At 43.1% G+C, this 12,052-nt stretch overlaps 1 protein-coding gene across 16 annotated transcripts in view; it reads left to right on the forward strand.

The window, feature by feature from the left end:
* rimbp2b (RIMS binding protein 2b) overlaps window positions 1–11,358 on the forward strand; it is a 111,437-nt gene extending 100,079 nt beyond the window's left edge. For 9 of the 16 annotated variants that reach the window (XM_028577528.1, XM_028577531.1, XM_028577532.1 and 6 more), the window contains 9 exons: window positions 381–506; window positions 1,921–2,102; window positions 3,258–3,426; window positions 3,619–3,681; window positions 4,001–4,104; window positions 4,970–4,996; window positions 5,519–5,590; window positions 7,769–7,912; window positions 10,488–11,358. In XM_028577528.1, the coding sequence (XP_028433329.1) occupies window positions 381–506; window positions 1,921–2,102; window positions 3,258–3,426; window positions 3,619–3,681; window positions 4,001–4,104; window positions 4,970–4,996; window positions 5,519–5,590; window positions 7,769–7,912; window positions 10,488–10,685 (1,085 nt within the window). In that variant the 3' untranslated portion in view covers window positions 10,686–11,358. The remainder of the gene's footprint in view (window positions 1–380; window positions 507–1,920; window positions 2,103–3,257; window positions 3,427–3,618; window positions 3,682–4,000; window positions 4,105–4,969; window positions 4,997–5,518; window positions 5,591–7,768; window positions 7,913–10,487) is intronic. The other 7 variants (XM_028577540.1, XM_028577542.1, XM_028577543.1 and 4 more) reach the window with 5 other exon arrangements.
* Window positions 11,359–12,052: the final 694 nt, after the last annotated feature.

A 12,052-nucleotide genomic window follows, 5' to 3' on the forward strand; every position in this document is an offset into this window, starting at 1 on the left:
GGGTGTTTGCACACCCTGTAGCTGTCCATCCTCACGAGCTGGATTCGCCAAATCTTCACATGCAGTTTTGCAGGAAAGTTATCCCAGATACGCTCCCTATGCCTGTGTTTACTGTGGGTTGATGTTGAAATGTCCGCCCAATTTGACCTGCTCGCAACAGTGCAAGCATTGCTGTTTTACACCCAGTGACTCCAGAGTGAAACCTGTTGCCTTGTACCCCCCCCCCCACCCCCACCCCTCCACCCCTCCACCCCCAACCCCACCTCAGGGCAAACCTCATCATCCTACTGTCTCAGCATGAGTGAATGGGCCATGGGGTAGAGCAGAGTGTGTGTGCGGGGGATCTCTGACCGTAACGTTGTGATTGGTGTCTTCTGTAGAGATCACCATGGACAGTAACAGTGAGGGGAGTGAGGGGAACCTCTCACCCGTCAAGGAGGATGTTTACTATGGCAGTGTAGCTCGGCGAAGGATATGGCGATCTATGTCCTCAGAGGATCAATATGGTATGTGGTGCAGCTGACAATGACAATTCACCCTTGACAAGGCCAGAAAAAGGCCAAGAGTCATTCTTGAACACATGCAGTGATATATGGTGGTCTTTGTTCTGTGCTGGACAGTTAACTGCTTTGTTTAATTTAGCTTAGCTTAGCTGAATAAAGCTGACGGGGGAAAAACAAGACTGGCCACTTTTCCCGTTTTTTGGAGAATGAAAATCCCTTCCCTGTATGTACTCCTACACCTTCAATCCCAAGAAACCCAGACTCACCCCTACTCCTCCCATTCACCCTCCATATCCAGGCTACTCTCCCGCAACTTCGCCCGCCCTCCTCTTCCTTAGCTTCTTTGCCACCTCCTCTTTTCCTTCTCCTCCCGCCTTCTTGAGCAAGTAGCCCATTTGCTTTAATTTTGCATGAGCTGTTTACAACACAGTGAGAAGGAAAGACCGCCTTGATGGTAGCGCTCGGTTGCGCATTCATCAACTCCGCTGCCATCAAAGTCAAACACGTTTTACACCATCGAAGCACATTTGACATCTTTCAAAAAAGAAAAAGAAAAAAAAAAGTCTCATTTCAGTTGCTTAGTTAGTATTAATTGCAATATATCCCTGAGCCATCATTCAGACTTACAATCTGCCATTGAAACATGTAATACGGTGATCCATGAGAAGCATGGGGGACTGATATCAGGTTCATCCCTTCCCCCTCACTGATATCGGCGTTGCCAGGAACTGCCGGGGCATTTGATGTGCTATCTCCCTTGGGAACGTGCCTCCTTTGCCCTTTTTTTTTCTCGCTGCACATTGTTTCCAGATGTGGCCTTAAAGCATGACCGCACACCTGCATTTGATGTAGGAATGTTCTCCTGCTCATGTCTGATGTCGGGAAAGCATGCATGTTGAAAATCAGCCTCTGTGAGATAAGGCAGTGAAACAGCAATGAACAATAGTAGCAGTGTTACTTGTGTCCTCCTGGTGTCATTCAGTTTCCCCCTTGAACCCCAAAACAAGTGCTTGACATGTGCTCCCTGTCTGTGCTGTGTTGTACTGTGCTGTCACTGTGCTATGATGTTTAGAGACTGTCACGCCAGCAAGCAGAGATGTGTGAACGAAGAACCCCGATGTGCTACGATTGCACCGAGCCCTTTTTTTTTTTTTTTTTTATTATTTTTCAAAAGCATCCTTTTGCTTTTAGCGCGTGAACACAACAGGAATATCGTTTCCAAAGTGGAAACAAAAAAAATTCCAAACTAAAAGCATAATTATCGCATTCGATCTCTGGCTCTTTTTTCACACATGCATCTCATCGCCCTCTCCCCTGTCAGCTCTAACAAAGAGACATCTTCTGCTCTCATTGCCTCTACAGCCAGCGTGGCTGTATAAGGCTGGTAGTAGCAGCAGAGGCCTCCTCTATGTTTCAGACGGCTATGGCGGGCGCAGGCACGGGCGGGGACGGCGCTCCCCGGAGTACTTTGAGGAGTCTGAGCCGGAGGAGATGACCCGTGTGTTCGTGGCTCTGTTCGACTACGACCCCATGTCCATGTCGCCCAACCCCGACGCTGCTGATGAGGAGCTGCCATTCAAGGAGGGCCAGATCATCAAGGTGGCGGCTTGATTCTTACACAGATTTACAGATCTGTGTTTCAGAGCATATCATAACATAGCTAAAAAGCAATTTTTTTTGCTTCCCGATACCTGAACTTGCGTATGGGCCGATACCGAGTATGTTTAAACAGCTGTATACTACTATCCCTGTATGGACGTGATATGATTTCTATCTTTGTTGTTCGGTCTGGCTCAGGTTAAAATCTTTGTAAACACGAACAAACAAACAATGAATGCCCAACATGGCATCATGACTTTGCGTAAATATACACGGCACTTTCATGAAGCAAAATGGCGTGTTATTGTACGCATTTTCAGCTATCCACGTGTATGCCTACGCTGTATACAGCTGATGTAAACATACCCACCACGTGGCCTCGCCACGTTGCGTGTTATCGCGAGACCGCGACGTACTATCGCAAGAATTACGTCACACGCCTGTTAAAAAAAAAAAAAAAAAAAAAAAAGTTGGGTTTAGGAAAAGAACACGAGGAAAGGCTTTAGTAACAAAACAGTGACAAAAACACGGAAAATAACGACAAAAACACGCTTAGGAAAACAATAAATGGTTGGGTTTAGGAAAGAAACATTGGGTAAGGCTCATTAAAACTCACCACACGCAGGACGCAAACCCCGGTCTCCCAGGTGAAAGTCGCTATGGCGGAAATTGACTCAAAGTGTAGGTCAATGGCGGCCGATTTGCGTTGATATACACGCAAAAATGCGATTATGCGTCTTGATAACACGCAAAAACGGAATACAAATTGGCGTTTCATACATACGGCAATTCATGAGATCAGTCTGGAAAGCCACAGAACTTTCTTTTACTATCCAGTTTGAAAGGGAACGAAAAAGAACATAATTACTTTAAGTAGATTTTCTTCAGGGCTAAACTACTTGGTATTTGATCGGTGCATGAACTACAGTACTTTCCAATATCGATACCAGCATTTTAGGCAGTTATCGGAGGCTTTTCCGACACCGGTATTGGAATCGGAACATCTCTAACTGAAATGGCGTCTTAGCTAATGCCTTCAGGATTACATGTCAATAGTAGTCATCTTTGCCTATCCTAGTTGCAGGTTTTTTTTATAACATCTGTCCTTTTTTTTTCTGGCTACGTTTCTTCCCGATTCTTTTGTCGTTGCTTCAGGTCTTTGGGAATAAAGACACAGACGGCTTCTACAGGGCGGAGGTCCGAGACCGCGTGGGTCTGATCCCCTGTAACATGGTCTCTGAGATCCAAACGGAGGACGACGACATGATGGACCAGCTCCTCAAACAGGGCTTCCTGCCACTCAACACTCCTGTGGAGAAGTTAGGTGAGACGTCATTTTCCTTCAGGACCAAATCACCTTCTTTTTTTTTTTTTTTTAACGTTGCACCTATACATACAGTACCCTCTGTATGTATCTGACCAACTCAATGCTTTACTAATGCTTTTACTGACACATTTCTCCTTTTCTATGCTCTTCCCACTTAATTATGTTTTTTTTTTCTGCTTTCCTGTAAAGTGAACTGTGACCGTTTCAAAGATGGCCGCTCAATAAACCGCAGGTCCAGAAAGTCCAAGAGAGGTCTGTGTCCAGTGAGCTGCTCTTCTGCTCTCTGCTTCATCTTTACTGCTTTTTTTCCTCCCCCCACTTCTCACCATCCTTATTCATGTGTGAACTGCTTTTAGCTCATGTCCACTATATTTGCCGTCACTAAGCTTTCCTTAACTATGAACATCGGAGTAGTTTACCTTGCAAGCCAGATGATCAGATTGCAAAGTTTGTTGGACTTGCACGGCTATCATGCGTCGTCACCGGTCATCACATCTTTCCGGAAGGTTTTTTTAAAATATTCCCAGTGAGTAATCTTATTGTTGTCTGTTGTTAATTTTCCTATTCACAGAGAGGAACAGGCGGAGTGGCCGCCAACATCCAATGTCCACACGGAGGATGGTGGCTCTGTACGACTATGACCCCCGAGAGAGCTCCCCTAACGTTGATGTAGAGGTACTGTCCTCCTGTGGCTCCAGCTATGCTCTTTGTCTTGACCATTCTCTGTCATCACCATCATGTTAAAAAAAATGCATAAAAGCACACGATATGTTGAGATGCACACGCACAAAGATGATGACTTTGAATGTTTTGTTTGTTTAATCAATTTTCGATTTTAAAGGAATAGTTTGTCATTTTGGGAAGTAGGATTATTCACTCTGTTGCCGAGTGAGATGGGAAGTTTCCCTCTCGTGTCCGCCTGCTGAATGTGAAGCTACAGCCAGAGGACGCTTAGCTTAGCTTAGCTTAGCTTAGCTTAGCACAAAGACTGGAAGCAGGGGGATACAGGTCGTCTGGCTCTGTCAAAACTTAACAAAGTACGTATACTTACATACATAAGGAATTTGACTTCGGTAGGTGTTAACTCTCTATACATTCAACAAATAGACATGTAGTAGGAAACATTCAGTAGACAAATAGAATATAGACACATACTGTACAATAAAACGCTTTTTTACACTTTGGTTTTTGTACAGATCAAACGAGATATAACGTGTTTGTTAGTGAGCTTTAGAAATGCTAGTAGGCAGATTTGGTTACCTTCCGACCGAACCAGGCTATCCGTTTCTCCCTGCTAACCATCTCCCAGCTGTAGCTTCACGTGAGTGGTATCAATCCTCTTATCTAACTCGTGGCAAGATGAGGTCAAGCTATTCCTTTAAGTGCGCTTCAGGGCAATATGTACACAGGTGAGGGTAGAATGGGGAGTTACAGTTAGCATTGTGTAAGCTAGAGGATTGAATTACTTTCCCGTGCTGTTTTCTTTGCCCCACCCCGTTCACTTACTCTCACCTTTCTATTGGCACTGCCACCGACACAGTATGAGGGCAACAGACTGAATGAGGAGGTGAGTGAGGGTGAGGAGGGTACAGTACTGTCTGCTCTGTGTGTGTGTGTGTGTGTGTTTCCTCCCCCGTTTGTTGGGAGTTGCAAACGAGGAGGTGGGCTTCAGATGACTGTCCCCGGCGGTCATGAATACAGCCCATCATGCATTGCCTGAGCCAGCATCTCCCCTCCTCGGTTTGGTCTTTTGTGTCGACCCGTCTCCTACATACTGTACATGCGCTATGTTTGGTTTGTGTGTTCTCGAGAATCCCGTAGGACAGATGTGCCCGGTGTTGTTGCAATCCTGTCTTCAAAGTTCCAACATTTGATGCATTTGCAGTTGCAACAGTCCGTCCGCCGAGACTGAATTGACACTCGTGTTAACGATGCATCACATTGATTTGGAGAAGGAAGCACAGCATTTCAAACTCATCAAACCCCAGTACATTTGATGTTTTGGAAAGTCTTGTGCACACGTATACTGCTGTAAACAACAAGAAAAAGTAGGCCGAGCCAAATGGATCTCACCTCTCTTCTTTGACAGGCTGAACTGACTTTCTGTGCCGGTGACGTCATCACAGTTTTTGGTGAAATAGATGAAGATGGGTTTTACTACGTAAGTGTAAAACATTTCTACTTCCATGTCTGTTGAGCATCCGTTTCTGTTTTTGTTTTTTTTCCCCTATTTAGAGCACAACGCATCCTTACAGTTGTACTACAGTTTTACATAAAAACCCTCATAGAGTTGTGAAGTGGGAGGATTCATTTTGGCATCCAAGGTCCCGGAAGTAAAATATATATTTTTTTTAATTTTCTGCGTTGACAAAACTGTAGTTTAAGCACTTCCAGGTCTTCTGTATGCATGACAATCTCCCTGTGAAATCTTCAGTCAAAAAGATGAGCAAAGGCTTCAGAGAGAATATGGTTCATTGATAAAGAGACAAACAAGCCTGTGTACTGTACATTTAAACTTTTCCTATGTCATATATTGTGTTGAGTTGTGTACTGACATTATCCCAAATATTTCCAACAATGTTGAAACCCAGAAAAATCTGTATCCCCTGTTGTATCCCCTTTGCGTGCATCAGCGCTGTTTGTCTGCCAGAAGCTATCATCAATTGACTTTTCGTCAAGTTTTAAGCCACATGTTTATAATACACTTCTTAGATCTTGGTTTTTTTTAACTAGATATTTTAAGCGGATGATGCATTTTGGTCATTGGACATCTGGATCTTAAAGCTACATTGTGTAAGAATTTCTCCCATCTAGCGGTGAAATTGTATATGACAACCAACTGAATATTACTTTCTAGCCCCTCCCATTCTGAGTGCATTTCAACTCCTATGGTGGCCAAACCCGAAATTTGCTCTTAGTATCTCCATTGTTTACACGCAGCTGTTCTAGCCACTCCAATATTATCTTTGGTCTTGTTGTTGCTTTGCCTGTCGCGTTGTCGTTTTAATTCTCTTTTTCGCTTCCCTGGCGAGTAATCTCCCCCTGGCATTCGTCACGGTGCCAATAGGTGTAAGAGGCAGTCCCTCCAGGATTTTGCGATGTCGCGATCGCGCCAATTCACCCAAATTCAACCAATCACCGCGACTTTGGTGCGACTCGTAATTTTGACCATGCAACGATTTAGCCTTTAACGATTAAAAAGTCGCTGAAGTTGCAATCCTGGCTGTCGGCTCTCTGCAGCGGGTGGGGCTACTGCTCCGTTCCCTCCGCCAGTGCCTGTCCCAAACCATTAAAAGCCTCATAAACAAGTAAAAGAACCTTAGAATCAATCCTAAAAGACACTGGGAGCCAGTTGAGGTTAGCTATAACTGGGGTAATAACTGGGATAATATGCCCTCTCTCTCTGGTTCTAGTTCCAAGCCTGGCAGCAGAGCTCCGGAATAGTTGCAGTTTAACAGTGTTCCTGTCTGTGACTCACGGTTGGAGCACTTTGATAAAAATCCAAACGGACATGCTTGTGCAGATGAATACTTCTCGCGTCGGCAGTTCCTCCCATCTCTCAACTCTATTGCAGCTTTCATTTGAAACTTCTTTGCACCGCCCCAAAGTAATAATAATAGTAATAATAATACCTTTTATTTATAACAAGTTACAAAGTGCTTTACATTCATTTAAAAAGCAACAACCACATCAGAAATGGAAGCTAATGTGGCTCGGTCGGTAGAGCGGGCGCACGTGTACCGAGGTTCGTGCCTCGACGCAGAAGGTCCAGGGTTGGAGTCCGACCTGGGACGATTTCCTTCATGGCTTTCCTATCATTAAAGGCGGAAAAATGCCCCAAAAATAATCTTAAGAAAAAGAAATGGCAGATAATAGACAAACAACAAAATCAATAAAAAAGCAAGTCGTAAAGCAGTGAGTTTTGAAAAGAGACTTAAATGAAGACGTGTGGGCTTCCCTGATCTCCTCCGGTAGGTTCTTCCACAGTTGGGGGGCCCGAGCAGAAAAGGCCCGATCACCTTTTAGTTTTTAATTTGGACCACGGAGTGACCAGGAGTGACCTACCAGAGGATCTCAGGTTATGTTATAGGCTCTTACGGGCTAAGTTCAGCTATATATTTTGGCGCTATCCCCGTACGAGCCTTGAAAGTGATCGTTAAAATGTTCAAATTCACTCTAAAATGGACTGGGAGCCAGCGGAGTGATTTTAAAATCTGTGTTCTGCGTTCTCTCCTGTTGGGACTGGTAATGAGTCTGGAGTGTGGAGGAGGAACTGTTGAAGTGCAGAGTAACAAAGTTAAATACCGCAGCGGTCTCACTGTGTTTGTGTCCTCCTCAGGGCGAGCTCAATGGACACAAGGGACTCGTTCCTTCCAACTTTCTAGAAGAAGTGCCTGATGATGTCGAGGTTTTTCTCACTGACTCACCATCTCGATACCCCCAGGACACTCGGGTGTCGGCTGCACGGATAAAGACCAAAAGGGTACATGCTCCTTCGCAGTACTAGCCCTCTGTCATCCATTTACTATTTTCAGTTCCCTCTATCTCCTTTAGTACCGTGTCTGTGCGTGCGTGCGTGCGTGCGAGCGTGCGTGTCTCATTGAAGTACAATGGGATTTCTGACTTTGGAGCATTACACTGTAAATAAATAGATGTCTAAGAAATCTATGAAAAAAACAACTTTAAGACTAATACTTGACAGAGGTACTTTTATTTTTCATGTTTACTGCTGTGAAGGGGGGAGTAAATTCTGCATTGTATAATACATGGATCGACTGTATTCATAAAGCATTCTCAATGAGAGTAAAATGGAGGAGGGGAACGCTCCTGTGACTTTTTAACTTGTTCTGTCATGTCTTGAAAAACAGCAGTTAACCCTTTTTGCACATGCATATTCAGCATTCTGACAGATGCTTTATGAATATATTCTGTGTTTGATCTCGAATCATTTCTAATAGAGTAAAAATAGTTTTGTTGTACTGAAAGATGAACTATGTAGTCTGTAGCTTAGCATGTTCTATAGTCCCGATGCATGAATTCTTGAACATTTTATATGAAGATAAGTCTAGTGTAGTCCAACTTTTGTATCTGCTCCTGAACGCCTTGTTTTGTATATTGCTTTCTTGTAAAGTAGCACGCAGAAGGTCACTTAGCCTATGTTGCCATCAGAGAATAATTTCAGAAGTAATTATTTACTAAATGTAAATATGTGATGTTATTTTTGTGTTTAACAAATAATGCAAATTGTTGAAATATCAATAGGTGTCATCAGATATTTCTTTCCTTGTGTTCTAATTTGCCATTGTCATAGTGCAAACTGTTGAAATGCCATCACCATATATATATTTTTTTATTTCTTTTCCTCACCCGCTTGGCAAAACAGAAGAAGAGTGTTCATTTCACACCTTAAAGGCTCTGTTTCCGTCACGTAAGTGAGCAACTGAGGATACCAAGATTACGCTCCCCTCGTCTAATGCAGATGACATGGGTACCCTTAGCTTCTGGTATGCAACATGTATACTTTATATGACATTCCTTTTAGGTAGTTTTAGGATTCCTCTTTGTTTCACCAAAACACTCAGTACTGTTTGTTTGTCAGTAGGAGATAGTAACCCCAGCCAATGCATTAGACAAGAAGTATGGTATCTTCAGTTGTTTCTCTGAGTGTTGTACATGACAATGTCCGTCTCCTGCAATAAGTCTCCTGCTGTAACTCATGGTAAGCTAAAAGGCCATTGTACAATTACCCAGTTATCAAAATGTTTAGGCTACTTTCAGTGCAGCATGGCACGCTGCATCCCAGAAAGAAATCCAGAAAACCTACCAATTCTATGCAAAATCCAAAGAAAAGCATACATATCTTTGATTTGGTTTAGCCGTTCTAATGTAATTTGACTTTTTGCTCTAGCCAAATTTGGGACTCTTTTTCTTGTAGGCGAGGAATAATGTTAAACAAGAGTGAAATTGCATTTTGGTTTTCAAATATGAGCTATCAATTAAATTGTCAACTATTAGTTATTTATTTAAAGTGGGACTATGGAACTTTTGCTGAACAGCGGCTTCAAATGACAATTGTGGGATAGCGCTGAATTGCTACACTACTTTTTTAGCATCTAGCTAAAATGCTAAAATGTGTTGCAACAGTAGCACAAGTGAAGAAAAGTGATGAAGTCAGAAAACCTGACACCGTGATGTCCGATATACAGCAATATTTCCCTAAAGTTAGCCAACATTAGCCACCATAAGCTCCAGGTCACACCAGACCGAGTTAAGGCTGTAGCAGCGAAGCGTACCGACGACTGAGTTGAGCAATGGTGCGGCTTTGTTTCTGAAGAATTCAACTTTTCATTTGCAAGTGGCACTTTTTTTTGTTCTCTCAAAAGTTCCAGTCTCGCTTTAAACTCAGCATAATCAAATACTAAATGAAGCAGAATGATTTTGATATGTTGTGGTGTTGGAACACATATTGTATACATAAATATAGCCTCATAAATGGAATCTTTGACCATCTGTCTTCCCACATTGCAATTTAAAGGAGCCTTTTAGCTCATGATTACAGAAAAGGAATAGTGACTAGTAGTTTCTCTGTAACCCAGTTGTATCAGTAAATATCTATATACATATATAAGGGGGAAGGAAAGTGAATGTGATATATGTCCCACACTCCCAAAATGCAAATGTATCTGTTTATGTGAGAGGAACTGCTCAGCCCTTGATATTCATTGTTGGGAAATGTTGTCACCTTACAGTGATGTGGAAGTTAGTCAATGTCATGCTTAAATTCCGTGTTGTTGTAGACTATTCCTAGCAGCTTTATAAAAAACAAACACTGTTTCTACGTGACAGAGGGAGGGAGAAGCAGGGTGGAGGGAGGGAGGGAGGGAGGGAGTGTGTACAGCATATCTATACCTGAGTGCACAGGACAACATCCAGGGAGATAGACTTCAGAGCTAATGGTGGCCCTGCTGAGACAGAAAGGAGTTAGGAGTAGGGACTGAGGTGTGAGAGACGGCTGGCTTTTTAACACCCTCAACTGTCCCTTACGGGTCTCCCATTAGGTTCCATTGGAAAAATCGGGTCCGCCCAGAAGAGCAGGCTCACCCACAGTGCGTCCACACATCCCCGGCTCTGGCCCTGCCACCGTGGGGCCCGGCCGTCTCATCAGGGCCCCACCGGACATGTACTCCTCCAAAAAGAAAAAGGGACTGCTCTCCAAAGGGAAGACACTATTGCAAAGACTCGGCGCTGTAAAATAATTTCTTGACATACTTGGAAAGTGTCAACCACGTCCTTGTAGTGTTAAAAGAAAAGAAAAAAGATTTGGCATTTGTGAGCTTAGCAAATGCTTTATTCTTGTACATCTGTTGTCTACTACAATATTTGTATTTTGTTAACGGTATCAACTACATATTTTCGATAACATTTCATATTATGATCCCGAGACCTCGTGGTGTCGGCCGATGTAGTATCGAGCATCTTACCTCCAAGTCTCTGACTGATGTTCTGCTGTAGACGGAGACCAGGCCCGGGGCATTCTCCTTGTTGCACCTGATCGAGTCTGATGGCACTTAAAACACCACATGAGGAGTCTGACCGGCGTCTGTGTGTAACAGAATGTCATTCAAACACTGAGGGATCATCAAATAAACCTCGGGAGTCCATTTTGAATCTGGAGGAAAAGACAGGGCCTGGTAAAGACCTCGACCTGAGCTTATTTTCAAAACAGCCAGCCACATGAACTGTATGAGAGGTTTGCATGCTTTGCTTCAGCACATTCCCTCCTGACCCCTCGAGTGCATGCAACAGGACGGCTCAGTACGGAACCTGGAGCATGCAGTACTTTTAATTTGACGCAGTATACTGTGGTGTAACTCATCAGCAGCATTAACTCCTACTCATCTGCCCTATCTTAATTGTGAGAGACAAGCCCCCCACATCAGACATCTTAAAAAAAAAATAAAACCAAGCACATACTGTACCTACTACAGGGTCTCTGCATTAAAATCAGCCTGAATGGAAGTAGATCCAACCTTCTTGTATTTGCCTTATAATCGCACAATGGTTAGTACTTTGCCCAGTAGAGCGTGCAGTTCCATGCCTACTATTCATTTAGGTCGGTAAAATCTGTTTGCAGATGTTAATCCTGACTCGTGATGTGCAGGGTACTGTATTGCGTGACTGTCGTGATTTCAATAGGACAAAAGCTTACACATTTCAGTCCAAGACTCCAGGTGTTGACAATGTCCATCATCTATAGTAAAGCCCAATACATTATTTTTAATCTTAGAAAACAATGAAAAAATAAAAAAAGTCAAAATGTTCTCTGCATACTAATTGTTGAGGCTACTGAGTGAATGAAAAGGACTTTTCTTCTTTTACGTTCACTGTTTTTTGATGCCACACTGATGCACATCTGATTTAAAATTATATTAAACTATATTACATAAACAGGTTAATCTGTGTGATATATTGTATTGCATTTGATTCATAACATGCAACACTTTTAGGCTTCACTAGAAGCCTAAAAGGTTTGACTGTTTCCACAGTAGTTAAGATTGAGACACAAGGCTACCTCTACGCTGCCTCCTCTGCCCTTCTAACCCAAAATCTAGTAGATCTGAAA

Source organism: Perca flavescens, chromosome 5 (assembly GCF_004354835.1).
Source record: "Perca flavescens isolate YP-PL-M2 chromosome 5, PFLA_1.0, whole genome shotgun sequence".
NCBI lineage: Eukaryota > Metazoa > Chordata > Actinopteri > Perciformes > Percidae > Perca > Perca flavescens.